The sequence below is a fragment of the Salvelinus namaycush genome, unplaced genomic scaffold (genome assembly GCF_016432855.1).
Source record: "Salvelinus namaycush isolate Seneca unplaced genomic scaffold, SaNama_1.0 Scaffold224, whole genome shotgun sequence".
NCBI lineage: Eukaryota > Metazoa > Chordata > Actinopteri > Salmoniformes > Salmonidae > Salvelinus > Salvelinus namaycush.
Window position 1 is genome coordinate 74,628 of NW_024059053.1, and position 17,616 is coordinate 92,243.

Here is a 17,616-nt window from a genome sequence, read left to right on the forward strand (position 1 = left end):
TGAGAAACATATGTACTATATCGATTAAGAAAGCTAAATTAAGCTACTTTTTAAGCTTTATCTCTGACTCTGCTGGTGATTTTGGAAAAAAGTAAATGCACTGAAACGTACACATTCCTTGTCTTCCCTGCCTAAGTATATTCTGTCTGACTCTGGCATCATAACTGAGAAGAATGGGATAAGTGATACTTTTAATCATCATTTTATCCCAGCAGGCTTTTTATTTGAGAGAAACTGTGGTTTAATTGACCCTGGTCAGTTAATCGACTACTGTTCCCTCTGCCAGCCTCTAGCGGACTCGACGGTTAACCCGTCAACTTCTAGTGAATCTTTGTTTTCATTACAACAATTTACTATCTGTGATGTGCTAGATGCCTTGCTTATTAAGATTGATTTAAAAAAACATCCACTGGGGCTGATATGCTTGATCCATTTTTGCTGCTGCTCTCTGCCCCCCTGATTGCTGAATCATTAGGTGGCCATGTATTCCCCCTTCACAAAGGTGGTGACCTTGTGACCTAAGTATTTCTAGGCCTATTTCTAAACTTTCTTGCCTAGCTAAAATATTATAATCCTTGATTCATTCTCAGCAAGGAAATGTTGAAATGTATTCTAAAAGTACATCAGTCGGGTTTTATACCAGGTCATAGCTCTATCCCTGCTGCATCCCTAGTTATAAATGATGTGGTTAACTGTATGGATAAAAAGCAACATTGTGCTGCCCTCTTCATTGACCTGTCAAAGGCTTTCAATACTGTTGTCGTGTCTTTGGCATCATTAAAACTGAAGACTTATTTATCAAATAACTCTCTGTAATTATTATTACGCGATTAAACTGATTAATCATGTAACTGCAATTAACTAGGAAGTCGGGGCACCAAGGAAAATATTCAGATTACAAAGTTATAATTTTCCTAATATAACTTTTCAGATATTTTAATATCTGATCACTTTGTCTTCTGATTAATTAATTCTTTTTTTACCTCATGTTAGTCTCATTCCAAACGTCATAAATTGTTGGTTATCTGCACGAACCCAGTCTTCACTATGAGTCATCCATATATCAATTGTCTTAAATCCTTTATTTACTAACTAATTAATTCACAGAAATGCATAACACAAACAAACAAAGTAGATATGGTTACAAAGAAATGATAGGGGAATGTGCCCTAGTGGGCTAAACCGGCATGGTGGCTTGGTGGACAAAAGACTGAGGGGCGCGAAAGATAAAAGACACTACAAAGTTGATAATTATAACAATTGAAATGCTAATCCTTTGCACATGAACGCTCACTCATTCGGGAATAATTGCAATCAATATATATATTTACGCTCAGTGTGTCATGTGATCTCTGTTGGAATCGTCCAAGAAGGACGATTGGAAGTTCATCCGCCCGTCTTTCGTGGTTAGAATGGACACCCCAGAGTCCCATTCAGAAATGTTGTATTAGAATAGATATTTCGGCAGTTGTCGGTCTTCGCCTTCAGTGATACCGAATTCCTAGCTGCAGACTAGTAATTAATATCTAAGACTTGTTCTTATTCTGTCGGTATCGATAGTCTTAGAGTTTCAACAACCGTTACAACCTTAGCTTATACTCAGGTTTTATGGTCTCAAACCTTAGCCCTCTCGTGGAAATCGAGGTAGGCTGGTCTCGTCTCAACCCTTAGCCCTCTCGTAATTGAGGTAAGCTCGGTCTGAAGTGGGAAAACCCAGGTGGGTGTCCCATGATGCCGGATCCTGCCTGTGCTCAGGGGGCGGTCCTCTGACTTAGTTAAACTCCAAAGGGAATTGGAGTTTCCTTCATTAAACAGTCTAAAATCACATTACATAATTTCACAAATAGTTTCATCTTTACTCATTCATTTTATACAACAATTAGATGTAAGCCTCATAACTGAGACTGTTGTATAAACAGGATTATGGTAATGTTGCTGTATTGTCTCTCATGAGTTTCATGAAATTGTACCAAACAGACCAGTTCGTAGCTCGTTACTTCACCGATCTTTTATACCTTCTCCAGAACATAAATGTTGCTCGGACCTCAAGTTCTGTGAGGTGGAAGAAATTCCTTTGTTCTCTCTATGAAAACTCACTCTCTCTCTATACTGTGGCCATGAGGAGATAATCTCCTCCAGGAATTTACGACCTCTCTGACCACAGCAGCCTGGGTGTAGGAGACAGAGAGAGATGGTGCAGAGGTAGGGGGATGGTGCTCGCTGTTGTGTACGCTATTGCAACCACGGTTGACCAGGCTCTACCTGAACTACAGTCTGCCTTCATTGTATTACAGAAAAACTTTATTGACCTGTAATTAGTATTGAATGCAGGTAAAACTAAATATATGTTGTTCTCTAGTGCACATAAAAATAACTCTGATGATTTAAGCATATGTACTTTGGATGGTGTCCATATTGATTATGTCCCTGCTTACAAATATCTGGGCATCTGGATAGATGAAAAGCTGTCTTTTAAAAAGCATATTTATGAGTTAGTTAAGAAGCTGAGAATAAAAATGGACTCCTTCTTTAGAAAAATAGTATTAAACAGATTATTCAGTCGACGTGCCTATCGGTCCTAGACTATGGCAACATCTACTGTACCAGTCAAAAGTTTGGACACATCAACTTATTCAAGGGTTTTTCTTTATTTGTACTATTTTCTACTTTGTAGAATAATAGTGAAGACATCAAAACTGTGAAATAACACATATTGAATTATGTAGTAACCAAAAAAGTGTTAAACAAATCAAAATGTAATTTATATTTGAGATTCTTCAAAGTAGCCACCCTTTGCATTGATGACAGCTTTGCACACTCTTGGAATTCTCTCAACGACCTTCATGAGGTGGTCACCTGGAATGCATTTCAATTAACAGGTGTGCCTTGTTCAAAGTTAATTTGTGGAATTTCTTTCCTTCTTAGTGCGTTTGAGAGGTTGCAAGTTCGAATCCCCGAGCTGACAAGGTAAAAATCTGTCATTCTGCCCCTGAACAAGGCAGTTAATCCACTGTTCCCCGGTAGGGCATCATTGTAAATAAGAATTTGTTAACTTGCCTAGTTAAATAAAGGTTAATTAAAAAACATTATCATTAATTTATTCTTAATTTCTTTCATCCTTAATATCATTAATCCTCAATATCATTAATCCTCAATGTCATTAATCCTTAATATCATGAATCCTTAATATTATTAATCTATCCTTAATTTCTTTAATCCTTAATATCTTTCCTTATTGTTTTCCCAGGAGAAAGCAGTTTTTGTGAATTTTGAATAGCCACCATGAGGCCCGCTGGTCTTTCCATTTTCATTGCCATCCTCTCAGCCTCTGTCCCGGGGTGCGGCTCCATGTGGCCTTACTCCAGACCGGAGTGGCAACAGGTTGAGAATAATCTGCCAAATGAAGTGGAAATTCACTTAGTGCTTGGGCCACCCGATGTCTTCATCAAGGACCAAGCTTACATCAATTACAGATCTTCTTACTTCAGAGGGAAAGAAACTAAGGTGTTGCTTTTAAAATTAAACATAGACCAAAATGGTCAACCTACATTTCAAGAGCTTAGCAGGCCAAATGGGATGAGCGATGTACTTATTCAGAATGCTGATAGAGTCAAGATTACCTTGATTACTCATGGTAACAGAAAACTTGTGAAGTCAACAAACTATGGTCCGAAATATTATGTGGACTACAACATCAATAACATGAATTACCATCAACTGGCTAATGTGGTGAAGTTATTGGTCAGCCATATGAGACAACCCCAAGTTGAAATGCGATTCATTGTGTGCAATGCTGGAACGGAGGCCGCAGGGAATTACATGACTCGATTCATGAAGGAGGTGAATAATAATCATCTGGGGTTCCAGCTCCGTGAGATTGTGGCGTACGACACCTTCGTGTCAACAACCAACACATTGAATGTTTACCAAACCCAAACGGTTGATGTTCCTGAAAAACTATTCTGGAGTTATGAAAAAGAGGGTATTATGCCAATTTTTCCTAATCACTTAATCCATGAGCAAAATAGTAGGGTACCTTTTCTTGATCTCTTAAAACATGGGCAAATGAGGAATGAAATTACCATAAAAGATGAAAGAAGAGTTTTGTTCAGTTATGAAAATGGAAACGTGTTTCGCAGCCCCTTGCGAAAAATGACTAATAATAATAATAACCAAATGGACATTGAAATGGAAACAAACATAAACCAGCTTAATGACCAAAACAGCTTTGGGGAGCAGCTTGATAATAACTTACATGGTTGTTTTAAGAAGAGGCGACGACGCAGAAATGTGTGCAATTCAGAAGAATATGTGGTGAAGGACAAGTCACTACGCATTAAAGACGGTCAAGTGGAGGTGGAAGTGGCAAGCAGGAGGAACCCAGAGGACACCCACCTGGTCTCCTTCCCTCTAGATGAGTCCAAAACCTTCTACACCCGGCAGATCGAAGAGAATGCCATGCATCAGGGCAGTCGGGTGAAAGCGGCAGGTGGGGGTGCCCTGGACAAGATCAACAGAGGCATGGCGGTGTATGGCATTGTGGCTGGCTTCATTGGGGCAGGGAAGTTTTTTGCAGAGAATGATACAGCTAGAGGGGCCTTCACTCTCAGCCAGTCTCTACACGGGCTCGGGGGGCTGACTGGCGTGAATCAACAACTCTCCAAAATGTCCCAGAACATATTAAAAAGCACCATCCGTAAAGGGGCAGATAGATTGGGTCTGGAGAAGACATTGGAGAGAGTAAGCGGCTCATTTGAAAGAGTTCAGGAGAGTGCCGCTGGACATTTTCTGAAGGACATTCCCCTCGTCGGCTTGGGTTTCCAATTCTATTTCATAGCTGAAGATTCTATAGCTATTCAGACAAGCAACAACTCTGACCCAGAACAGAAGAAATATTATGGCTTGAAAGTTTCAAACTTAGTCTTGGACGTGTCAACCACTGTGCTGTCCATCGCTGAATTGGCCTTCCCTCCGGCCGCAATCATTCTGGAGCCCATAATCATTGGTCTGACCATAGTTAGGATGTCTATCAGTGATTTTTACTGCGATGTTGTGAGTGAGCTGGACCGACTTCCCAAGGGGGCTAATGACATACAGAAACTGAATGCTGTTTTAAAAGGGTTAGGGGAAGGTGCTTTGGATTTTGGGACCGGAGGGCTGCTGAGGCAGATGAAAGAGGTGGATGAAGAATACAGGAAAAACCAAGAGCTTCTGCGAAATTTGTCTTCTCCCGGTGCCAATTACAGAATAGTGGCCAATGACGGTAACGTAAGCACCATCGACCTGACGGAAGGGGAGCTCTCACAATATGGGGGTTTGATAACGGTCCGGCTGTCGAACCACGGCAATGTCACCATTCAGATTGGAGGCATTGATGATGGGCGAGGCGGGGTCAAAACCGTTGTTGAAACATTCCACAACCGCGCCATTCAGAGCATCATTCTTGGGGTGGGGGAGTCTCGCCAGTTCCTGTACACCCAGAAGACTGCAAACCTGTGGTGGGTCATCCCAGTGCACTCCCAACAGGTCATCTGTGGAGAACTCCTGCTCCGCTCCTCCCTGTTCGGCACCTATTATGGGAATGACAAGGACAACTCATTCTTTGCCCTCCATCAACCCGCAGCAGAGCAGCCTCCACCAGCTCCCTCAGACCCCTGCGCTTATGGAGGCCTGGATTTGGACTACGTGATCCGGAACTACCGCTACACCATCCACGGTCATGGGGGGGATGACATTTTCTTTCTCGGGTCGCAGGCTTCGGTGCTTTCTGGCGGAGAAGGGAGGGACCTTTACGTCTTTCCCACAGACGGAAGCATTTCCGAGATTGACAATTTCTCCCACGATTTGTTTGAGGATCACCTGTTGATAAAAGCACCTTTCAGCCGCATTGATTGTATCCGGAATCAAAACGATCTTCTCCTCGTTTACGGACAACAGAAGAAGCACCAGATCACCATTAGGAACTGGTTTACCCACAGTAACGTTGACTACTATAAGCACATGACATTTCAGTCTGCTGATGGCGTCATGTTTAAAATAGCAGACAGAGGACTTATTGGGAACAAGTTCCATACTAACTGTGTCCCGGAAACTCTGGACAACACCAAATCCCTAAGTCCGGTATCTCTCAGACTGGAGGGGGATTACCAAAGCGTAATCAGGGTTTTGGGCAGCAATTTTAGTGACAGCATTTTAGGCAACAAGAGGGACAACGTTCTCAATGGTGGTCTGGGAGCAGACGTACTTGAAGGAGGAGAGGGAGCCGACACCTATGAGATCTTCCCAGCAGAAGGCTGTGATATCATCAACAACTACGCCACAGACCAGAAAATAGACTTGGTGGTGTTTCACGTGCCCTTCCAGAGGATTCGTGCAGAACTGCTGGATGATGGTGTTCGGGTGACAGACGAAGAAGAGCCGAAGTCAACGTGCTTCCATTTGCAAAAGTGGAACACTGGCAGACAATATCAACACTTGGCGTTTCTGTCTTCTGATCATGTGACTTTTTACATCTCAAAAAGTGAAGACAGTGGGCTGGTAAAGACGCCGCTGATTGTCGACCTCAGCATGGAGCAACATGGCAGCACCGTCAACCTCAACAAAACTGACCAACACTTCCACACTGTGGTGACTGTCTTCGACTCCCCCTATGATGACGTCATTGTCGGGAATGTGCTGGGCAATTTCCTCAGCTGCAGTGGGGGCAGGGACCACCTGCAGGGAGGAGGTGGCAGTGATAAATACGTTATCAAGGCTGGCTGCGGAGGAGCTCATATCAACAATCTCGCAGAAGACAAAACTAGCGACGTTTTGTTTATCCAGTATGCCTGGGGGGAAATCAAAACAGAGCTTCGATTGCCACACCTTGTGTTGAAGGTGGCAGTTGTTAACATTGAAGTCGTCCTGTGGGACTGGTTCCAGGGTGAGAACTTCCAACACCTGGTTGTGCAGACTTCTGACGGCATCATCGCCACCTTGCCGCTCAATGCGTCCGACCAGGACATCATGAGTCCCATGGAAATTAACCTCAGCAAGGAGGAGTGTACAGACCAGAAACAAATCTTTGACTTGAGCAAAGAGCCCTGGAGGAAAGTGGAAAGGTTCCAAGCAAAATCGAGCAAGTGTTCATACACTGTGATTGGAAACTCGCTGGACAACTTCATTGACCCTGGCATTGGAAACATTTACAAGTATCAGTACCTGCGGGGAGGCAATGGGTCAGACACCTATGTCCTTGGCCATGCATACGGCTATGAGAACGAAATTGACAACGAGGCAGGAGACATGAAAATGGACAACCTCTTCCTCCAGGTCCTCTATGAAGACGTCGAAGTTCTCCTGGAGGGACCCCACATTATCTTGTTCTCCCACTCTAGGAACGACTCGGTCCGTGTCCGCTTGCTGAAGTACTTGAAGGGGCCGAAGTTTCAGCACCTCCTGGTTCGTTCCTTGGATGGATTTCTGTTCAAAATCAATGGTGATTCTTACCCCTACAAGTCCGTCCTCAGCATTGACATGGCATCCTCCTCCAAGAGCTGCAACATCAGCTGTGCCTCATCAGGAAGTGAATTCAGCAATGTTTCTAGAATACGTGGCGCCACTGCCTTCAGTAACTACATCACGGGGAGCAACGGCAGTTTCCTTATTGCCGGGGGCAACATGAATGACTATATCCATGGCAACCAGGGAAGTGAGATGATTGAGGGCTTTGGAGGAAATGACATCATCTTCGGAGATGGCGGGAATGACGTCCTGGAGGGAGGAGAAGGGGAGGATGAAATCCAGGGCGGCGAGGGAGATGACTTCATCTACGGGGGAGGTGGGGCCGACAGGATTGACGGGGGTCCTGGGATCGATACAGTGTTCTTCAGTGGAGACGTGCGGACGGGCAGCGGGGTCACGGTGGACCTGCACTCAGGCAGGGGGTGGGGAGCAGACGCAGAGAATGACACCTTCACTGGTGTGGAGAGGGTGATTGGGACAGAGTTCAACGACCTGCTGATTGGCGACAACGAGGACAACCAGCTGATTGGGGAATTCGGAGATGACAGTCTGGTGCCGAAACACGGGTCAGACCTGCTGTGCGGGGGGCCAGGAAGAGACCTTTACATTCTGGACGATTGCAGCGGAGTGAAACAGATCGACAACTTTGCCTCAGATGGGATCGAGGATAGCGTTCTAATTCGCAACTTCGCCCCCCAGGACGCCTGCTTCTTTACTTTAGAAGGAAACCTTGTTGTTTCTCTGCACTACCGAGACCCTCTTCTAAACCTGATTGGCAGAGACTCGCTCACTGTGATTTTTGACAACTGGAGCAGCAACCGCTCGCTTTACCAGCACATCAGCTTTGCCTTTGCAAACAACACCCTGACTGACTCATCCTACTTCAGCTCAGCTGTTGAGATTAGCCCCTCCCTCAAGGCTTTTAACTCATCCCTTCCACCCTTCAGCGTGACACGTGCTAATGAGATGGCCATTGAAGTCAAAGACATGGCTCTGGGGAGAGTAGGAAGTGTGGCAGAGTCAATGTTCCGCTATCATTTAAAAGTGTCAGACCAGCTTTTCCACACCGACACTTTACCTTGGGGTAACAGCCCCTCATTGGAAATCACTGGCCTCCTTTCTGGAGTCCTTTACACCTTTCAGCTTTACCTGACGAAATGTGAAGTTCCAGTGCTGGTTTTATGGGAGGCATCACAGAGAACGAAACCCAATCCGCCAGTGTCTCTGAAAGTGCTGCACGTCACCCACAGCAGTGTGATGATAAACTGGGCGGCACCCCCTATGGGATCCGACCCCGACAGTGAGAGGTACACTTACATGGTGCTTGTGGAAGAAGACAGCGGTGACCTGGTAGCGCACTTCAACACCAGCGACACTATGGCGGATATCCGCGACTTAAAACCAAAATCTGCATTCAGGGTCTTTGTGTCATCGGTAATAGAAGAGATGAATAGTCAGAAGGCTGTCTTCCCACCAATAGAAACTCTAAGCATATGCCTAGGCTTCATCGCCCCCAGTGGAAGCACTATCGTTGAGGAGAAAATGACAGGGGATGGACCGGTGGCGGTGATTGAGTGCCTGGAGGGCTACCAGCTGACCTCTAGCTCTGAAATTCAATGCACACCAACAGACCTATTACTACCCTTGGATAGGCCCTGTGTCCCCAGAGGCTGCATCCATTTGGGCGATCATGTTCCTCATGGCAGAACTATCTCTGTTATCTGTCTTGGCTTCCTCTTCGAAAGCACGTGTCACTACGGTACTTTACAACCCACCCCTCCGTTGTGCTGCAGGACCCCACCGGAGATCAACAACGGGCATTACCAATCCTTGCAACACTCAAACTCCATTACAATCGTCTACAGCTGTGACTCAGGGTACGATCTTTTTGGGGTGTCCAGCTTTACATGCCAGGTAGAATCAGGAGAGTGGTTCCCACCCACTAGAGGTGGAATACTGCAATGCAAATCAATCCCCTGCTTTGCCCCTCCCCAGGTTCCTCATGGTAAATTCTATTCACCTTCAGGTAGCACAGGGGATTTCAAACAAGGCGACTCTCTGTACTTGAGATGTGATGATTTCTACCACATTTCCTCTGAGGACAGCACCATAACCTGCCACGGTGGTGACTGGGGATTGATAACCTCATCCTGTGAGCCTAACTTCCATCTTGTCAACATTCAAGATGGCCTTTATGACTTAGTTGGCGATATCGTGGCATGGAGAGTTTCCTTCCAAAATATTGGTCCCTATACCAGGTTATCCTGCGAAGACAGACAGTTGGAGTTTGTAACACTGACATGGGCTCTCGGGAGTACACAGGTGAAATGTAGAAAAGTAAAGCTGCAGACAAGGGGCTCGGATTACACAGGGATCGTTGAAGGGAATGTGGACGGGGCCGGTTGGAGCAAAATTTGTGTTGAAGACTCAACTGCAGCTAAAGCTGTCTGTGGATCCCTGTTTCCTGGTCATGGTGAGTCAGCATTTATGTACAGTTGGGGTCCAACATGATTGATACCCTTGATAATGTTGACTGTATGAATTAAATACACACACACACACACAAACGTATAGACAGACACACAGACATAGACACACAGACACACACATTGACACACTCACTAAACACACACAGAGAGACACACACACAGACATACAGAGAAATACCCACAGCAAAATGAACTCACCAGACAAACATATTAATATCCAAGTACCATAATATAAATTCCTCCTAATAGTGAATGATTCTGGTGAGTTTATATTGTTTATATGGCATGACAAAGGTTGTGTTTATATTTCTGTTTCCATGACAGATATGTGTTATATTGCTGTCTCCATGACAGATATTGTGTTTATATTTCTGTTTCCATGACAGATGTGTGTTTATACTGCTGTTTCCATGACAGATATTGTGTTTATATTTCTGTTTCTATGACAGATAGTGTTTATATTTCTGTTTCCATGACAGATGAGTGCTATGTTTCTGTTTCCATGACAGATGTGTGTTTATACTGCTGTTTCCATGACAGATATTGTGTTCATATTTTTGTTTCCATGACAGATGTGTGTTATATTGCTGTTTCCATGACAGACGTTGTGTTTATATTTCTGTTTCTATGACAGATATTGTGTTTATATTTCTGTTTCTATGACAGATATTGTGTTTATATTTCTGTTTCCATGACAGATGTTGTGTTTACATTTCTGTTTCCATGACAGATGTTGTGTTTATATTTCTGTTTCCATGACAGATATGTGTTTATATTTCTGTTTCTATGACAGATATTGTGTTTATATTTCTGTTTCCATGACAGATGTTGTGTTTATATTTCTGTTTCCATGACAGATGTTGTGTTTATATTTCTGTTTCTATGACAGATGTGTGTTTATATTTCTGTTTCTATGACAGATATTGTGTTTATATTTCTGTTTCTATGACAGATATTGTGTTTATATTTCTGTTTCCATGACAGATGTTGTGTTTACATTTCTGTTTCTATGACAGATATTGTGTTTATATTTCTGTTTCCATGACAGATGTTGTGTTTACATTTCTGTTTCCATGACAGATGTTGTGTTTATATTTCTGTTTCCATGACAGATGTTGTGTTTATATTTCTGTTTCCATGACAGATGTTGTGTTTATATTTCTGTTTCCATGACAGATGTGTGTTTATATTTCTGTTTCTATGACAGATATTGTGTTTATATTTCTGTTTCTATGACAGATATTGTGTTTATATTTCTGTTTCCATGACAGATGTTGTGTTTATATTTCTGTTTCCATGACAGATGTTGTGTTTATATTTCTGTTTCTATGACAGATATTGTGTTTATATTTCTGTTTCCATGACAGATGTTGTGTTTATATTTCTGTTTCCATGACAGATATTGTGTTTATATTTCTGTTTCTATGACAGATATTGTGTTTATATTTCTGTTTCATGACAGATGTTGTGTTTATATTTCTGTTTCCATGACAGATGTTGTGTTTATATTTCTGTTTCCATGACAGATGTGTGTTTATATTTCTGTTTCTATGACAGATATTGTGTTTATATTTCTGTTTCTATGACAGATGTTGTGTTTATATTTCTGTTTCCATGACAGATGTGTGTTATATTGCTGTTTTCATGTGCTCTTGTATTTTGTTGCTGTTGTGTATACAGAATGGACAACATCGGTGATCGACAGTGGAGGGTTTGTTTCTCAACAGACACACGTCTGTGATGTCATGGGATGTAGGTTCATACCAGAAAGATTGACCTGCAACAAACAGATCCAGTGCAGACACAGCTGTGATCCCTATACAGTTCCCAATGGTCAAGCATTTTGTGCCTCCAATTTTGAAGGAGAAAAATGCGATATAACGTGTAACCGACTCTATAATCTCGAAGTCTCCTCTCAGATCCAGTGTACCAGTTCTGGATGGTCAAGCTTTCCCTACTGCATCGGTGAGTGGACGTCAACATGGTTATAGTTCTTTTTTTATTTGGCTACCAACAAAGGCTACGAAATCTTACTTCCATTTTCTCCCCAATTTGGAATAGCCAGATATTGACATATTTACGAAAAGAAATTGAGAGCAGTAAATGAAGCGACCAGTACATGGGATGTCTAAGTGTAATAACCACAACAACACCACCACCAATAAGATATTTCATAGTAAAAACACCGGTCAGCATAAGACAAGGGTAGGCTACACTACATTTATAAAAATCTTCCCACATTTTCAGCCTGATTTTTCAGAAGGGGCACAGAGGAAAACAGGTTGCTTAATAACACCTTTGATTCACCAGAAAGATTTTAAAATGTATTTTTCCAAAGTCGTATGCAATTGACCATACAATGCAATCTGAAAATACAGCCTCGTTACAGCTTGTTAAATAATTGTATGTAAATAGAAATGTGTTCCAAAATATACTCGCTGAATTATTTTACTAAATAAGACATGACCCCTCGTGAGTCTTAAACGTTCTGTGACTAAAAAGGGTTGAATAGAACTTAGTCCAGTAAAATACTCGTGCTTAACTGGGGGCAATGCAATGTTTTGAATGATCCTTTAAAAAAAACAGAAGCATAATACCCTGCATCCCACTGCTGGCTCACGTCTGAAACTAGGCAGGGTTGGTCCTGGTCGGTCCCTGAATGGGAGACCAGATGGTGTTGGAGGGCCAGTAGGAGTCACTCTTTCCTCTGGTCTAAAAAGTGTTCCAATACCCCAGGGCAGTGATTGGGGACATTGCCCTGTGTAGGGTGCTGTCTTTTGGATGGGATGTTAAACAGGTGACCTGACTCTCTCTGTGGTTGCTAAAGATCCCATAGCACTTATTGTAATAGTAGGGGTGTTAACTCTGGTGTCCTGGTTAAATTCCCAATCTAAACATCATGGCCACCTAATCATCCCCTGCTCCCAATTGGCTCATTCATCCCTCTTCCCTGTAACTATTACCCAGGTTGTTGCGAAAATGAGAATGTGTTCTCAGTCAACTTACTGGGTAAATAAATATTATAAAAACCTGAACAGCCTGTAATAACTGTATTATTTGATGAAATGTGCATGTTAAAGGTCCAATCAGCTTGTTTTAAAAGAAAAATCTCAATTTCAAATAATTGATGGGTAACAATGAAGTACCTTACTGTGATTGCTGTGATTGCACAGCCAGAAGAGGACTGGCCACCCCTCATAGCCTGGTTCCTCTCTAGGTTTCTTCCTAGGTTTTGGCCTTTCTAGGGAGTTTTTCCTAGCCACCGTGCTTCTACACCTGCATTGCTTGCTGTTTGGGGTTTTAGGCTGGGTTTCTGTACAGCACTTTGAGATATCAGTTGATGTCAGAAGGGCTATATAAATACATTTGATTTGATTGTTTTCAATTAAAATGTTTAAAAATAAACAAAATGGCTTCTTAGCAAAGAGCAATTTCTCAAGCAATAATTTTGCTAGGACTGTCTGTGAGTGATCTGAGTTGGGAGGGGAAAAATGAAAACTAGCTCTTATTTGTAGAAAGGTTTGGAACTATATTTCTTATTGTATTGGTCTTTTAACTAATCCACTGGCCAAAACTCTATGCACCAAAACAGGCTGAAATGTCAGGCGGTCTTTTCAAATAGCTCTTACACTATACATTACATTTAAGTCATTTAGCAGACGCTCTTATCCAGAGCGACTTACAAATTGGACAAGTCAGTTAAGAACACATTCTTATTTACAATGACGGCCTAGGAACAGTGGGTTAACTGCCTTGTTCAGGGGCAGAACGACAGATTTGTACCTTGTCAGCTCGGGGATTTGAACTTGCAACCTTTCAGTTACTAGACCAACGCTCTAACCACTAGGCTACCCTGCCACCCCTACAGTAGTGAAAATGCACTGCAACCTCAATTTGTGATCTAAATATGTCCCTTCTGAAAACCAGGCTGTTTTTTGGAAGCATGCGATTTCCACTTCCAGGTCACACGAGACTCCTCCTGTATCTAGCTGGCTGTGCAGAAGTATCACTTGACTGTGTTGATAATGATTACCACAGTGCTTGAAAAAAAATACACGGGACAATGTCAGTCATTCTGGGCTTAAAGGGGAACTCAAATGTTTTTTTTGTGTGTGTTTTACATGTTCTCATATGTTGCTGCAACTGTTAAGTAAGGTGTGTACATCCTGAAAATGTGATTTATGCTATTACATTTCAGTCTACACAATATCCAAGATGACTTCACATATACCCTTAAGAAGAACCTGAGAACCTTTTCCATCAGATTGTTTTGCTCATGTAGGGGTTGATGGGAAGTGTAGTTCTAAAGTTCTTTATCTGAACGAGTACATTAGGAAAGCCATCTTGGAAACCGAGCACTGTGTAGAGATTGCAATTTAATAGCGTGGACAGGATGTCAAAACAATTCAAGAATAAATACAAAACACACACCTTATTTAAACAGTTGTGGCAACACATATAAACATGTAGCACACACAAAAGAAAAAACACTTGAGATGGTTAAATAAAGTTGCATTAGTGCCTAAAGTGTAAATATCGCTATCATCAGTGTTTCTCCCAGCTTCCCGCATTCAGAATATTGCACTGAGCCACTCAGGGAAATCCATTTCTATTAATCTATTTGAAAGGTAAATACTTATTTGACTAACCTGCATTCTTTCTATCTTCTGCCTTCTTTCTGTTGCCCGCCTCCAGAGAGTGGGGATTGTGGCTATGACAACGACAGTGGACTCCATTTCATGAAGTGCTTGAAAAAGCTTTGGGTCGAGGCAGGTTGTAGCCTCCAGACCGAAGGTTCTCCTACAAGGAACCCGAATTTAGTAAGATACTGGAACACAATGACTGTGAGTGAGGTGAGGAGAAACATGGCCGAATATCCCAGTAAAGATCCATTCACTATAAACACCTGGTGCCAGAAAGAGGAGGAGTGCTTCCCCGCCCATGCCACGGTGCTCACCAGTGACGGCTCCAGGAGAACCATGGCAGAGCTGCGCTTGGGGGACAGGGTGCTGGCGGTCGACGCTGCTGGCCGGCCCACCTTCAGCGAGGTCCTCCTGTGGCTTGACCGGCGGAGCGGCTCAAGGGAGCGCTACCTCCTGCTGGACACGGAGGGGTCAGAGGAGCCCCTGTACATCACGCCTGACCATGTTCTCTTCATCGCCCCCGACAACGCAACAACCATTGACTTGGCCAGCGACGCACGCAGGGTCCCGGTGTTCGCCAAGGATGTTCTCCCGGGCCACCTAATCTACCTCCATGACCCCAGCACCGGATCACTGGAGGCAAAACGCGTGAACGAAGTGAGCGAGGCAGAGAGCCTAGGGGCCTACGCTCCCCTGACTGTGGAGGGGAACCTGGTGGTGGACGGACGCCTAGTTTCCTGCTACACCCTGCAGTGCCGGCAACAGCTTGCTCACCTCACCTTCGTCCCCTACAGGCTCCTCCACATCCTGCGCTCCTCCCTCCCTCTCTTTGGGGACCGGCTTCTGGCTCCCCCGCGGCAGGGGCAGGAAGACCAGGAAGGTATGCACTGGTACGCGAGCGCCTGGTACCAGCTGGGCCTGTGGATGGGGTATCCGTTCGGTGAGACATGCTATCCCACCGAGCTGCTGAGGTACCACTATCCCAGACCTGCCACTGGTCCGCTGTGAAGGCTGCCCACCACTGACAAGCTGTGAAGGCTGCCCACCTAAACTCCTCCACAGTCAGATATCAAGATATATAGAATGATTATTTTTATTCATTTCTTAGCAGATGCGCCACTTATTTGTCTTTCTATAAACTAGGGTACCAGTGACGATTTCCTACACTCAACAACTTGTTACAGCTGTTGATGAGTCATTTTTTTTCATGTCAATACATGTCATTACATAATATATAACGGGGGATCAAAGTTATATTCAATAAAATGAACATGTTGATTTAATGTGTTTAACCCTTTATCATGGTTGGTGTCTTGACGGAAAGTGTCCGAAATCGTGTGACATAAAACATTGCTTTTTTTCTCCTTGCATTTATGACAGTGTATGTTGTCGTTATGTCATATATTAAGAATGAATCAGTTAAATTAGACATTGAACTGGAACGCTGTAAGAATCCTGGATCTAGCTGCCTGACTGTTTTTTGTATAGAGATCTCAGAAATGCAGTGTAACTACGAAACATTTCATTTTGTGTCTCCTTATGTTGGGGGGTGAAAATAGTTTTCATGGGCACACAAATCCCACATTATGTGTGCGATTGCAAAAATGGAATGCTTTTGACCGAAAGAGTCGCCTTACCTTGATTCTTAAAACCGAAATGATACCGTCATTAACTTGATTCTTCAATAGTTATGCATGATACTTGTAAATGCTTTAATAAATATTTTAATTTGACACATTTAGCAAGTTTACTGTGCTTTTCTCGTTAAGTTGTATCTCAATTAAAACCTCTTATGAACTGTAAAGAACCACCATACAGTATGGTGTACAAAACAAGTACAATACATTACTTGCAGTGTGTACTTGGCTTGGACAGTACACTATATTCTCGGTCATATTTATTTTAATATAGACACATACAGGTAACTGCCAAGATAATGGAAACATTTGAGTAAATGGGGATAGTAGTAGGTTTAATTGGTTTCTCACAGTCATAGACTGAAATGCACACCAATTTACAGTCATAACATCAATCATATATAATTATCAGATCCTAAACTAGCAAAACACTTAATATAATACAATGTTAAAATTTGCAATATATGTAAACAAAATAACAACGACAAGTTTAAGGGAGGCAGCTTTAGAAAGCACATCTTTAGAGTTCTTAGGAAGACATTTTCCCTGGGCTATATGGTGTATGCATGATCAGTGTAGTGAAGTATGGGATGGGAGAGTTCTGACAGCGGCCTGTACGTGTCATGGGAGTGTTCAGTTTGTGGCTGTTGCGGGTTTCCTGTCCAGTAATCTGCTGTCTGCTTGGATGAAGCCAGTCTGCAAACTGGGAGTTCTGCAGGGATTTAGCAAATGTCAGTCAGATCTGATCCCGTCTGCTCTCCAAAGACATGATTCAGAGGATTTACACGAGTGTGGAGAAATTAACATCCTATTATGCTTAGGGTCATGCATACAAATGCTGGGCAGGCCATTCTTTTGGCTACAATGGCTATGTCCCCAATAGGGTGGCAATGCCCTCATCCACAGCGCTCAAGTGGTCACTGAATGGTTTGCTGAGCATGAAAATGATGTAAACCATATGCCATGGCCGTCCCAGTCAAGCTGACGGGACCCTCTAATGGGGTCTGGGTGTGTGTGTGTACCATTGTTGGACTTGCGGGTTAATTGCAGACTGGCAGTAGATACCCATCTATGGTGCACTGAATAAACTACAATAAACTGGACAGGGGCAACAGCTAGGCTAGACACTCGGTTTCAGGTTAATCACTGTGAATCCAGGAAACCACCATAGGGAAGACGAGTGACACAACCTATGACTGCATTTAGCCTGATTAATTATGTCAAATACAGTCACACACAAAAACTGATATAGCGTCAGGCTAATTAATTTGCATGTCAAAGAACAAATGTAACACACAGCGTACTCTGTTTATGCAATCAGAAGAGAGGGGTAGCACTCCTCAA

At 43.1% G+C, this 17,616-nt stretch overlaps 1 protein-coding gene across 1 annotated transcript; it reads left to right on the forward strand.

The window, feature by feature from the left end:
- The first annotated feature begins 3,247 nt into the window (after positions 1-3,247).
- LOC120038521 lies at positions 3,248-16,376 on the forward strand. The gene is made up of 3 exons (XM_038984250.1): positions 3,248-9,976; positions 11,673-11,957; positions 14,688-16,376. The coding sequence occupies exons 1-3, from the start codon at positions 3,283-3,285 to the stop codon at positions 15,641-15,643; spliced, it is 7,935 nt and encodes a 2,644-aa protein (XP_038840178.1). The 5' UTR covers positions 3,248-3,282; the 3' UTR covers positions 15,644-16,376.
- Positions 16,377-17,616: the final 1,240 nt, after the last annotated feature.

Coding starts and splice junctions, on each gene's coding strand:
- LOC120038521 (XM_038984250.1), top strand. CDS start 3,283: ATGAGGCCCGCTGGTCTTTCCATTTTCATTGCCATCCTCTCAGCCTCT. Junction 9,977..11,672: donor ATCCCTGTTTCCTGGTCATG/GTGAGTCAGCAT, acceptor TTGTGTATACAG/AATGGACAACATCGGTGATC. Junction 11,958..14,687: donor AAGCTTTCCCTACTGCATCG/GTGAGTGGACGT, acceptor GCCCGCCTCCAG/AGAGTGGGGATTGTGGCTAT.